Source organism: Babylonia areolata, chromosome 24, assembly GCF_041734735.1.
Source record: "Babylonia areolata isolate BAREFJ2019XMU chromosome 24, ASM4173473v1, whole genome shotgun sequence".
Taxonomy (NCBI): Eukaryota; Metazoa; Mollusca; class Gastropoda; order Neogastropoda; family Buccinidae; genus Babylonia; species Babylonia areolata.
The window spans coordinates 54,360,536-54,375,062 of NC_134899.1; the positions used below are offsets into that span (position 1 = coordinate 54,360,536).

Below are 14,527 nucleotides of genomic sequence, written 5' to 3' on the forward strand. Positions count from 1 at the left end.
GACAGTGGGATTGGTTCAGCTCAAAAATTGATTTAATCAACTGACATGACCTATTTTAATTGTTCTCTCTCACCTATGTTTCAAATTATATGCATATGTTTGTGTGGGGATGTTTCAGTGAATGTTTTTTTTATTATTATTATTTTTTTTTTAGTGCTATTGTAAAGCGCATAGAGCTTCAAGAATATGCACTATAGCAAGAAGTCTTAATAAATAAATAAATAACATCGTTTCACCCCAGTTACCATCATCAAAATATTGCAAGCGGAAGGCTCTTATACTGAAGAGGTGAATGTTGACAAAGAATACCACAATTCTGACGATGGAAGCTAAAGTTTGGGTCATTCAGACACCCACTGGACATCCGAGGGGTCTGTGTAGAGGAGAAGAGAGGACTGGCCGTACTGAGTGAGTTAAGGTCCCTGTTGCCTTTTACACAAATTACAGCTATCAGGGCAGTGAATTCCTATCCACTGTGTCTGGGGCTGGGCACGGGAAGGCAGTGAATTCCTATCCACTGTGTCTGGGGCTGGGCACAAGAAGGTAGTGAATTCCTATCCACTGTGTCTGGGGCTGGGCACAGGGAGGCAGTGAATTCCTATCCACTGTGTCCAGGGCTCGGCACTGGAAGGTAGTGAATTCCTATCCACTGTGTCCAGGGCTCGGCACAGGAAGGCAGTGAATTCCTATCCACTGTGTCCAGGGCTGGGCACAGGAAGGCAGTGAATTCCTATCCACTGTGTCCGGGGCTCGGCACAGGAAGGTAGTGAATTCATATCCACTGTGTCTGGGGCTGGGCACAGGAAGGCAGTGAATTCATACTCAGTGTGTCTGGGGCTGGACATTGGAAGGCAGTGAATTCATATCCACTGTGTCCAGGGATCGGTACAGGAAGGCTGTGAATTCATATCCACTGTATCCGGGGCTGGGCACAGGTAGGCAGTGAATTCATATCCACTGTGTCTGGGGCTGGGCACAGGAAGGTAGTGAATACCTACCACTGTGTCCAGGACTCGGCACAGGAAGGTAGGGCCCAATCCTCTCCTTCCACAGTTTTAACCTTCCCTGAACAACTCCGGAACCGGTTCACACCTGGGTGGAGTGAGGGTAACCAGAGTAAAGCCCCTTTCCCAAGGACACAACACCATGCCCCAAAACAGGGCCTCAAACCCTGATCACTGGTGAACACTGGATCACAAGTAGAACGCCTGACCAATTCTGCCTTGGCGTCTCCCAGACAAGCAATGTTTACGGGATAAAAACAGGCAATTTCTGAGAAAAACTAACATGAGCTGGTGCCAGACACGCCATTCATGCAGCCAACACAAAGCCACCAAGTGGCCAAGTTAACTCACTGAAGATGAAGTACTTTCCCCTTTTACCTCCAGCACTTTATGGGGGCTCTCAGCACTCTACTACACACATTTCTGGTCACCAATATTTGAGCATACAAAGCATAATCAGGCGACATATTCTTGATGGGCTCCTACGTGTGACCAAAAACTTATAAAAAAAAAAAATCACTGATCACTGTCCGCACATTAACTAATCACAAACAAAGGCATGTATAAACACACACAGCCACACTAACAGACAGAGACAGCCTCCGACTGGACCCTACAAAAAGGAAAAGACATAACTGGACACAAAACAGAAATGCCAAAGAATCGATAGACAGATAGAAAATGCGAAAAACTTAGCCATATGAAGAGCACAGGAACAGGTGTCAAGATGGCTGTCGTCAAAAGAGTGCGCTAGCCAGGGGGACAAAGGGGATGTTACCTACTTCCGGGAGGTTATCGGCCGTAGTACTTTCATTTTCTCTGCATAGGCGGATAGTAGTTTGCACAGGACAGGAATGTCAGACCCCTGCCGGAGTCTGCACTAGTTGGGTCACGGTTAAGTATGTGTAATTAAAACCAAATTTACTTCAAAGTGACTTAGGACTGTGGTATTGTAATAACTGTCAAGCATATCATCTTTGAACACTTGAAAATATTTTCACCTCATTCATTTACAAATCTGCAGTTCGGTGTGTTTCCACTGGAAGCATTCCACATGACCATCACCTTATGTTTGAAATAATTCACTGTTTAATCGTCAGCCCCACTGGAAGCATTCCCCATGACAATCACCTTATGTTTGAAATAATTCACTGTTTAATCGTCAGCCCCACTGGAAGCATTCCACATGACAATCACCTTATGTTTGAAATAAGTCACTGTTTAATCGTCAGCCCCACTGGAAGCATTCCCCATGACAATCACCTTATGTTTGAAATAATTCACTGTTTAATCATCAGCCCCACTGGAAGCTTTCCAGATGACAATCACCTTATGTTTGAAATAAGTCACTGTTTAATCATCAGCCCCATTGGCTCTCTGTTTCAATCTTACCAACTGACTTGCTGTTTTTACACATAAAAAATATCTATTAACTCTTTCCATACGAACGGCAAAAGAGACGACGTGAACAGTGTTTCACCCCAATTACCATCATCAAAATATTGCAAGCAGAAGGCTCTTATACTGAAGACGTGAATGTTGACAAAGAATACCACAATTCTGACGACGGAAGCTAAAGGTTGGGTCATTCAGACACCCACTGGACATCCGATGGGTCTGTGTAGAGGAGAAGAGAGGACTGGCCGTACTGAGTTAATCTTTTAAATGCAAAGTGAGGAAGGGTAAAGAAGAAATGATTAGATCAAGCAATGGGGTGGAATTTTGAACTGAAATCACGAGTGTGGATAGATGCTCAACCAAAGAATGAACGACCACAAAGAGAGAAAGAACCAAGTCCCATAACTCACCTGGCAAGATGGGAAGAGGTACCTTGGAAGTCTCCGTGAGAAAGGCAAATTTGTCTTCCGTCACTGGCGTGGCAAGCGGTGCCTTGAACACAACACAGCATACACACCCCATCAATTCACTGCTCCTTTAGTTGTTAACAGAATTATTTCGGTGGAAGGTGTTGACAGCAAGGAGGAGACAATGAGCCGGGTGCAATAGCCAAATGGTTAAAGCACCGGACTTTCAATCTGAGGGTCCTGGGTTTGAATCTCGGTGCACCTGGTGGGTAAAGGGTGGAGATTTTTCCGATCTCCCAGGTCAACATATGTGCAAACCTGCTAGTGTCCGAACCCCCTTCAAATACGCACGTTAAAGATCCTGTAATCCATGTCAGCGTTTGGTGGGTTATGGAAACAAGAATATAATCAGCATGCACACCCCCGAAAACAGAGTATGGCTGCCTACATGGCGGTGTAAATAAATTAAAAAACAAAAACAAACGGTCATACACATAAAATGTTACATGTCGGTCTGAGTGTGTATGTGTGTGCGCCTGAAATCTGACTGAATGACACAGGAAACGAATGATGAGCGCCCAGTGGCAGCCATCAGTCGGCTCTACCCAGGTAGGCAGCCTGTGGTGCAAATGTCCCCGTGTATGTAAAGCGCTTAGAGCTTGGTCTCTGACCGAGGATAGGCGCTATATAAGTATCCACAACAATCAATCAATCAATGAAGAGGAGAAAAAAAAAGAATACTGTATTCAAACTGAATGATCAAGGAAGCTGAAAATACAAGGACAGTGTACCTTTTCAAACTCTGGTCCTATAATGTGGAATAAACTTCCCCACCAAAATTCATTATGCTGAAACAAAATCTCGGCTCAAATATGGTTTCAATACTTATCTGTGCAAATCTGCACTGATGGATGTCTTGGCATTGTGCGTGCGTGCGTGTGTGTGTGTGAGAGAGAGAGAGAGAGTGTGTGTGTGTGAGAGAGAGAGAGAGAGAGAGAGTGAGTGTGTGTGTGTGTGTGTGTGTGTGTCTGTGTGTGAGTGTGTGTGTGTGTGTGTGTGAGAGAGAGAGAGTGAGAGTGAGTGTGTGTGTGTGTGTGTTGTGAAACCAGACTGACTGGGTGTCCCCACCCCCACCCCCCACACAAAGGACAGATGGCCACAACAGAGCATCCCTTCAATGATAATCCTCCATGAATTTTCTGACACCGAAGACCTTTGACAGGACTCACCCATTAGAATGGAAGAGGTAGTGTAACCTTGTTGTTTTTTTTAATATGTTCTCATTAATCAGTGTTTGGAAAGAAAAAATCAAAATCAAAACCACTGACACAAACACAGGCCATCATCAAACACCATTCATTCCTCCCTTCCTTCCTTCCAGCTCACCCCTCTATCCCTCCAGTCGGGGAACAGCTCTTGCAGGGCCACAGGCTCGATGCAGGCTCCAGACAGAGTGTGGCCCCCAATCTCGGCCGCCTTCTCCACCAGACAGACCCGGAGGTCCATCTCCCTCTGATTGGCCAGCTGCTTGAGGCGACAGGCTGCTGACATGCCTGCTGGCCCCCCTCCCACAATCACCACGTCCACTTCGTCCACAACTCGGGTCATGTCAATGTCTGTAACACATCATCATCATCATCGTCTTCATAATGACTTGCTTTCCACACCTGTAACACATCATCATCATTATTATCGTCTTCATAATGACTTGCATCCTATCCACACCTGTAACACATCATCATCATCATCGTCTTCATGATGACTTGCATCCTATCCACACCTGTAACACATCATCATCATCGTCTTCATGACGACCTGCATCATATCCACACCTGTAACAGGTCATCATCATCATCGTCTTCATAATGACTTGCATCCTATCCACACCTGTAACACATCATCATCATCGTCTTCATGACGACCTGCATCATATCCACACCTGTAACACGTCATCATCATCATCCTCGTCTTCATGATGACCTGCATCATATCCACACCTGTAACACGTCATCATCATCATCCTCATCTTCATGACGACCTGCATCATATCCACACCTGTAACACGTCATCATCATCATCCTCGTCTTCATGATGACCTGCATCATATCCACACCTGTAACACGTCATCATCATCATCGTCTTCATGATGACCTGCATCATATCCACACCTGTAACACATCATCATCATTATCGTCTTCATAATGACTTGCATCATATCCACACCTGTAACACATCATCATCATCATTATCGTCTTCATAATGACTTGCATCCTATCCACACATGTAACACGTCATCATCATCATCATCTTAATAACTTGCATCCTATCCATACCTGTAACAAATCATCATCATCATTATCGTCTTCATAATGACTTGCATCCTATCCACACCTGTAACACATCATCATCATTATCGTCTTCATAATGACTTGCATCCTATCCACATCTGTAACACGTCATCATCATTATCGTCTTCATAATGACTTGCATCCTATCCACACCTGTAACACGTCATCATCATTATCGTCATGATCGTCTTCATAATGACTTGCATCCTATCCACACCTGTAACACGTCATCATCATTATCGTCATGATCGTCTTCATAATGACTTGCATCCTATCCACACATGTAACACGTCATCATCATCATCATCTTAATAACTTGCATCCTATCCACACCTGTAACACATCATCATCATCATCTTAATAACTTGCATCCTATCCACACCTGTAACACATCATCATCATCATTATCTTAATAACTTGCATCCTATCCACACCTGTAACACATCATCATCATCATCTTAATAACTTGCATCCTATCCACACCTGTAACACATCATCATCATCATTATCTTAATAACTTGCATCCTATCCACACCTGTAACACATCATCATCATCATCATAACTTGCATCCTATCCACACCCATAACACATAATAATAATCAAAATAACTCACTTTATAACCTTCCCTGTAACTAGTAAGAATAATAATGATAATAATAACGTACATTATACTGATGCCTGTGATACATCATAATAACTATAAGTAGTATAACAATAACAGCAACTACAACAATCATCATCATCATAATAACAACAACAACACATGTCATATTGATGCCTGTAACACAATAACAACAACAACAACAACAGTAAAAAAAAAAAATGCATTATATCCACACCTAAAACACTAGCAATAAGATGATAATAATAACAATACTAACGTATTGATTTGTACAGCACCTTTCCACATGTAAAACATGCTCAATTGTGCTGGACATTGTAAAAATCAATGAGTAAAGCAAGCATTTTAACACTAAAAGACAACTTCCAAGCATAGCCCTGCAACCAAACACAAGCAGTAATTTATCAATGTGTCCACACAAAACCGCACAACACTCAACAAACATATCAAATAAAGCAAAACCCAAATGATAAACATTAATCATTTAATACAGCGCAGATTCTTGTGCGGAGACAAATAAAAGCACTTACACGCCAGTCATTCACACACACACACACAACAGTAAAATGCAGGGGAGGGAAGAGGGGGAATGGAGGGGTGGGGGGTGGGGGGTGGGGGGGTACTCTGGGAAGAGTTCAGTTTTAAGGCCAGACTCAGAGCTTAGTGCAGACACCCGACGAACCAGAAGAAGGAGCTCATTCCAAGTGAAAAATCCAGAGACGGAGAAGGACTGACAGACAACTGTGGAATGTTTCAGTCTAGGTATGCAGAAATACAGTGGATTTCAGGCTGATCGTAGAGAGCCAGATGGGGTGTAGAGGTGAAGGCAGCAACAAAGATAGGAAGGGGCAGACTTATTTACATACATTTACGACACAGAGTGCTGATCTTGTACTTGATTCTGTGTGAGACAGGGAGCCAATGGAGGTGTTGGAAAAGAGGAGTGATGTGCTCCGATCTTTTCTAACTGAGGACAAGTTGGGCAGCAGTGTTTTGCATGTCCTGAAAGGACTGGATGGATGAAGCAGAAAGTTACAGTAGTCAAGGCGAGAGAGAATGAAAGAAACGAGGAGTTCAGATATTGTGTCGGTGGACAGATATTTCCAGGTGGAACTGAAGTGCTGTAAATTTTAACTGACAAAAGCAGGACTGATAAATTTTTGCATGGACACTGCGTTGTCAAGAATAACACCGAGGTTCTTGAGACAGAGCTGGAAAGAGGGATGAATGTACTGCCAAGTTATACAATATAATAATACTAGACAATACAACCATCAGACACACCGTTGAACTACACATGAACCATAAGGACCCACCACTCCACCGCGGGTCACTGTCTCTGGGGTATATAGTGTAGTGCGTTGTGATCTGTGGGATCTCTGTGGATGCTGCTTTCTCAGTGGAAGCGTGGCGGACATGCTGGATCTGTTTAGCAACCCTTGGAACTGAAACACACAAACACAACCAGTTCACTGATAGCACACTGCACGACTCCTTGTTTGCATGTGTGTGTGTTCTGTCTGCGTGTGTGAGTGAGTGAGTGAGTGAGTGAGTGAGTGTGTGTGTGTGTGTGTGTGTGTGTGTGTGTGTGTGTGTGTCTGTGTGTGCATGTATGTGTGTATGTGTGCTTTGTTAAGTTTCAGTTACAGTTTCAAGAAAGTGTCAAAGCATGTGCACTGACTGATATATATCCATTTTATGCTGCACCACATCTAGATACAAAAGAGACATGTAAATACTTTGAAATGTAAGACAATGAAAGATGTACAAGGCAAATAATCAAAACAGTCAGTGAACTTGTGCACACCCACACACACATTAATACAACTTTACAAGCACACATATGCACACACACATACAGAGAGCACCGTATGGAACAATTTGAAGTATCAAAGACACCTGGGACTAACCCTCAACCAACAAAATGTGCATACCAGGCCCCACCCTCTATATATATACGCATGTATATATAATATTGACACCCACCACACCCACATCTAATCTAGCATGTGCATCTCACACTCACAGCGTAACTTAGCAGAATTATGTCTGCACATACACATGAAAGTATGTTATGTGTCAATTCCAGAAATAAATAGGGCATGTGCACATGCACACATTTGTCCACACTTGCATATAGACCGCACATCATGCACACACACACACACACACACACACGCACACAACCCCCCTAGATACACACTTGCACACACACTCATAGTTATACACTCACCACTTCTCACAACAAACACGCACACGCACACACACACATCTCCACACACACAACACACATACACACACAGAGACACACACACAAGCATATGTACACATGCATACACATACTGCCACAGTTCAGCAACTGTGGTTACACAACTCTACAAGTGAAAGCTATAAAGTGAAATGTTTTTCAGACAAATTTAAGTACCCAGTCTCAGGCCTATTTTCGTACTTTAATGCCAGCCCTAAAACTGAACATCACCATGAAACCCAGTCTATTTCCAGACTGGACTGGTCATGGGGAAACAGAGTAATCATACACCAGACATAAAACTTTCAGGGCCCATTATATAGCTGTTCTCAATTACCAAAGTGAAACGGGTGAGTTCCACAGGCTCTGGTTGCTTGATTTATGGCCAAAACAGCAGCTGGGGCAAACTGTGACAGAAACTGCTAACCCAGTGTCGATTCCTTTGCTCTACCATAAATTTATGCATCATACTTCATAAATCAAATAAAAAATATTGGTAATGATGAAGTGGGAAATTTGTATCAATAAATCATCCCTGTTTGGTTAAATATAGTTTTTATTATATACATATACAGGGAGTGAAGGTTTACCATGTTAAACTGTTGCGAATGCGGAGAGTTTGTGTTATACTCCCTGTTTGGTTAATTATACAATTTGCCATGTAAAACTGATTCAAACTTCACATGTAAGACTGATTCTTCTTCTTTGTTCGTGGGCTGCAACTCCCATGTTCACTCGTACGTACACAAGTGGGCTTTTACATGTATGACTGTTTTTAACCAGCCATGCAGGCAGCCATACTCTGTTTTCAGGGGGTGTGCATGCTGGATATGTTCTTCACTTCCTGTTCCCATAACCCACTGAGTGTTGACATGAATTACAGGATCTTTAATATGCAAATTTGATCTTCTGCTTCCGGATACACATGAAGGGGGTTAGACACAAGCAGGTCTGCACATATGTTGCCTTGGGAGATTGGAAAAATTCCCACCCTTTACCCACCAGGCGCAGTTACCGAAATTCGAACCCCAGACCCTCAGATTGAAAGTCCAGTGAGACTGTGTGATTCAAACTGTCAGCAAACTGATCGGCCTATTATGCATCAGTTTTGACATGGCTTTACAGTATATGACACCAAAATTTCTTTTTCAGAATCTGTCTGAAATTTGGGTGTTGGACTGTCACACTTGATAAAAATAAAAATAAAAAAAGCTTTGTATAACCATAAAAGATCATGTTCATACGATAAAATCTGTCAGGTTGCCAACATTGAAGTTGGAAAAATCAGTGTAATATCATCTTCTCACTGTTCAGGCCACCAGAATCATTGTAACTTGTCTTGTTGAAGTTGTTCTCTCTTGTATCGATTCCACCAATTCTCTTCCAGCTGTCATCTCTGAGAATATCCATCCAAAAAAAAAAAAAACTCCAGAAAATCCAGACAAGACAAGAGAAGACAAAATACTTATTACTGAGGATGATCAATAAGCATGTAACATGCGACTTTTACATCCAGCCCTTGCCCTAGAGGGACCAAAGCTAAAGAACTTAGAAGTAAAAGTGTGAGCATAAGGAAATAAATTAAAAAAAAAAAAAAGCAATGAAAATAACATATATACATACACGTCCCTATTTCATGATTACCCCATCATTCAAAGCCAGTCCACCCACAGCAGAATAAAAGAAAATATGTTAAGAAAATCAGGAGAAAAAAAACATGCAAACACAACAGTCCTTTCTTTGCGGTCACACCCCACCCCATCCCTACCTCTCACACACACACACACGTGCATGTGCGCGTGCACAGACACACACAAACGAAAAGCACATCAACACCAGCTACAAAGACAGACAAGCAGGCGGACAGGCAGACAGTGACAAAGGAGTGATAGGGAACCCACAAATCATCTAAAACTAAAAGCAAGATTGGATTTTAGGAGTCTTCCTGTTTTGTGAATGTGTACCTAATTTTAAGACTCTGTTTAAAGTTGTCATAATTACAGATTAGGTATGAAATTTTAATATGATGGTAAATTATTCCAGTATGTATCCCCACACTGGTTGTGAGACTAGACTTACATAAATCAAGCTTTGGTGTTCTTATGTAAATGTCTTTCATTGTTAACTGGGAAATTATTTATTATTGAAGTGAAACTCACTGACATGCATATGAAAATAGACAGCTTCTTTTGGTCACTCGTGTTATTCAGCTGGCTGCCAAAATGTTCAAATTTAAAAAGTCAGAGCCAATTGAGTCAATGCTGAAATGTTGTTACACTGCAGTTTACTGGGGTTTTTTGTTGTTGTTGTTTTGTTTGTTTGTTTGTTTGTTTTTTGTTGGGTTTTTTTGTGTTTGTTTTTGTAATCTAGTTCAGTACGAAAACCTGATTTACAATGTATCATTTGCTTTAGTGTCGGCATTTCAGTTTTGACAGAAATATTCAATATATGTTTCTGAAGATTTCTTGTGATGATAGTTTTGATTTGTACTAAATTACTTCAATAAAAAAAAAATGGTGCTTGTGTTTGTTTCTCCATGTGCACCATTCTGTGTGTGTGTGTGTGTGTGTGTGTGTGTGTGTGTGCGTGTGTGTGTGCGTGCGTGCGTGCGTGTGTGTGTGTGTGTGTAAACACAAAATATTTCCTTGTGAAACTAAAGCTGTTTTCCCTAATGAGCATGCATAATTTTAAAAAAAACCATCACAAAAATTCACCAAACAGCTTATTTCATGGTCTTGTTTTTACAGCAGTTGCCGGCTTTAACATAAGCTTTACCATCTTTTCTCAAACTTTTCTGGTTTTATTCGAGTTGAGAAAAAAAAAAGAAATTTAATATCTAAATAATATTATCTGAATTGATGACACACTGACAGTGTCACCAACTGATTCATAAACCCAGAAAGGGTTTGTTCGTATGTTAATGACTTACTCTGTTTAGTGTTTGTTTGCTTTCTTTTTATTTGTTACTGATTTACATTAATTTTTTTTTAAACTTTCTCTCACAGATTTTTTACTTTTATCTTTCTGTTCATTCAACTGTTGTTTCTTTATATGCATTTTTATGAACACTAAGTCATTTCTAAGCATTGGCTGGTGTGTGTGTGTGTGTGTGTGTGTGTGTGTGTGTGTGTGTGTGTGTGTGTATGTGTGTGTGCGTGCGTGCATGTGTGCATGCAGAGGATGAGGTATGTGTGTGTGTGCATGTCTACACTGTGGGAGCAATGGAATATTGGAACGCGTGGGTGTGCATATACATATTTGTATATATGGGGGTGGGGGTGGGGGTGGGGTATGTGGGTGCATGTGTGTGTGCTTGTACAAGTAAGTGTGTGTGTGTGTGTGCGTGTGTGTGTGGGAGGGGGGGTGTGTTTGTGGGTGTGGGTGTGTGCCTTGGAAGCTGCAATATGTAGCCTAGAAATGAGTGTGTGGAGGAGGGGTGGGGGGTGCAGGGTAATGTGTGTGTGTGTGTGTGTGTGTGTGTGTGTGTGTGTGTGTTGGGGCTCATGTACATTTATTGTGCTTTCATATCTGTGAAACTGCATGTTTGTTGCATATCTGTTATGCATGTGTGTTTGAGTATGTGTGAATGTGTGCCTGCATGTTTAACATTTACTTGCTTATTTATCTTCATTGTTGTCTTTTTTCTTTTCTTTTTTTGTGCACTGAGTTGACTTCATCAAGATTTTGTGCCTTATAAATATCATTTAGTAGTAGTATTTCTATGTATTATCTTTTTTTTTCCTTTTTCTTTTTTTCTCCTCCTCAAGGCCTGACTAAGCCTGTTGGATTACCTGCTGGTCAGGCATCTGCTTGGCAGATGTGGTGTAGCGTATATGCATTTGACTGAACGCAGTGACGCCTCCTGGACCTACTCATACTGATACTGATAAGCATTGGCTGCAAAACTTCTGATATGTCACATGCACGCGCTTGCATACTCACGCGGTGTGTGTGTGTGAATGTGTGTATGTGTGTGTGTGTGTGCGTGTGTTCACGTCTGCACACTGGACTTTGGACTTGCTAACTTCAGAGCAGACGAATTTTCTCAAGTTACTTAACGTTTCTTACTAACGGTCAACATTTGGATATTAACAAACAAAAACTCATGAGCCTTAAAACAGCAGTTCCATACAAATTCCTATCTAAACTCACAGAAGAGTCGTGTGAAAAAAGAGGTGTTTATCAAACAGACAGAAATGGTTTCACAAACTTACCAAACCGAAATGGATACACAGCTCGCGTGAAGGTCGCCATGATTGCCACAAATGATTCTGTAACAACCGGAACTAGTGCTATACGGCAAACCTAAACGACAATTGTTTCGGTGTGCCATTCAATTTGCTTGATTCGTTTTCCGGTGTACGTCAGAGCACGGACATAAATTATGTAGTGTAAATATGTAGATGTAAATATATATCCCAGTGCGTCACAGCATGTGGGTGCCGATCGTGCGACGTGCAGGGCAATCAGTATCACTATCAGTAGCTCAAGGAGGCGTCACTGCGTTTGGACAAATCCATAATATACGCTACACCACATTTGCCAAACAGTCAGTGCCTGACCAACAGCGTAACCTAACGCGCTGAATCAGGCCTTGAGAAAAAATAATAAAGAAGTAAATGAATATTTAGATATGAAAGGGAAAAAGCGAGAGAAAAATCCTATAAACTACTACTACTACTGCTGCTGCTGCTGTCATTTCATTCTGCAGGACAGACCAGCTAAATAATTCATTCTTATCATATCATATCATATCATATCATATCAAGGCGAGCAGGCCTGACGAGGCCTTTTGCCCGCTTGATGTGGGGAAGAAAAAGAGAGTCCCCACATATGTCTGATGCATTTTTCAACATTGAGTACGCAATGCTTGAACAATCAATAATTATGTAAATGAGTTTTGTATTTTAAATTTTTCAAATGAATATCAAGATAATTTTTAAATGTATTCACTGTTCCTGCGGAAACAACATCTTGTGACAAATTGTTCCAAACATTTGTTACTCTGTTAGTAAAGAAATGTGCAAATCTGGAAGTTTTAACTGAAACTTTTAATAGTTTGTAGGAATGGCCTCTTGTGGTACTGTTCTCATTCAATGTAAACAGAGTTTATGGTTCTGCTGTCATATAATCCATGTGTCATTTTATACATCTCTATTAAATCACCACGCAGTCTTCTATATTCTAAACTAGGTAACTTAAGTGCTTGCAACCTACTTTCATAGTCCATATCAGCAAAGCCAATGATTCTTTTAGTGAATCTTCGTTGAACATTTTCAATACTGTCTGTATGTTTCACTAAACCCGTATTCCAAACAACATTCCCATATTCTAAGACTGGCCTGACTAATGACTTAAATAATGGCACCATTATGTCTTTACTTTTACACTGTATGTTTCCAACTAGCATTCCGGTCAATCTATTGGCTTTTTTAATGGTTTCATTAACATGAACATCAAAAGAGAGACCAGAGTCAACAATGACTCCAAGATCTCTCTCCGATGAAGTCTCCTGCAAGTCCGTACCATTCATATAATACTTATAATGTGGATTATTTCTGCCTACGTGTACAACTTTACATTTATTGTTATTAAATTTAATTTGCCATCTATCAGTCCAGTGTACTAAATTATCAATACTAACTTGTAATTTCAATCTACCAACATCAGAATCTACTTCCAAGGAGATCTTTGTATCGTCTGCAAAGATTTTCACAAAACAGTCTAGTATGTCAGGAATGTCATTTATATAATATACAGAGTGTGGGCCCCAAGACACTGCCTTGGGGAACACCACTACTCACCTTAACAGGACACGATGACTCAGTCCCTACTGATACGTACTGTGTTCTCTCTTCTAAGAAGTCTTATCCATTCCAACAATTTACCACAAATACTGTACCCTTGCAATTTAGCAATTAACCTATTATGTGGAACTTTATCGAATGCCTTCTGTAAGTCCAGATAAATTACATCCATTGGTTTATTGTTTTCAAGTGACTGCATCCAGTCCTGTACAGTATTCAGCAACTGAGTCACACAGGATCTACCACTGGTAAAGCCAAACTGATAATCAGACAGTAAGTCGTTATCAATCAAATGTTTATTCAAAGTATCACGTATGAAACCTTCAAAAACTTTACATACAACCGATGTCAAACTTACTGGTCGATAGTTTCCAGGGTCTTGTTTGTTACCTTTCTTAAATATTGGTTTTACTTGTGTTACTTTCCATGCCTGTGGGATCTTACCATATGATACAGTCTTGACAAACAGAATCTTTAAGGGAATAGCTAAACTATTATGTAATTCTTTTAGCAAATAAGAGTGCATTCCATCAGGACCAGTGGATTTATTTACCTTTAACTGTGAAAGTTTGTCACTAATAATCTTTTCTGAAACTTCAACATAATCTGTTGAAGCCTTGCATTCTGACTCAAAAGAAGGAACATTGGTGACATCTTCCACTGTGAAAACACTAGAGAAAAACAAATTTAGG

General features: G+C 41.0%; 1 protein-coding gene across 1 annotated transcript in view; it reads right to left on the reverse strand.

Moving 5' to 3' along the window:
* LOC143298899 (electron transfer flavoprotein-ubiquinone oxidoreductase, mitochondrial-like) overlaps nt 1–12,292 on the reverse strand; it is a 42,986-nt gene extending 30,694 nt beyond the window's left edge. The window contains exons 1-4 of the mRNA XM_076611920.1: nt 12,243–12,292; nt 7,097–7,225; nt 4,196–4,425; nt 2,813–2,894 (exon numbers count right to left, since the gene is read on the reverse strand). Of these exons, the coding sequence (XP_076468035.1) occupies nt 2,813–2,894; nt 4,196–4,425; nt 7,097–7,225; nt 12,243–12,282 (481 nt within the window). The 5' untranslated portion in view covers nt 12,283–12,292. The remainder of the gene's footprint in view (nt 1–2,812; nt 2,895–4,195; nt 4,426–7,096; nt 7,226–12,242) is intronic.
* Between the last annotated feature and the right edge of the window lie 2,235 nt (nt 12,293–14,527).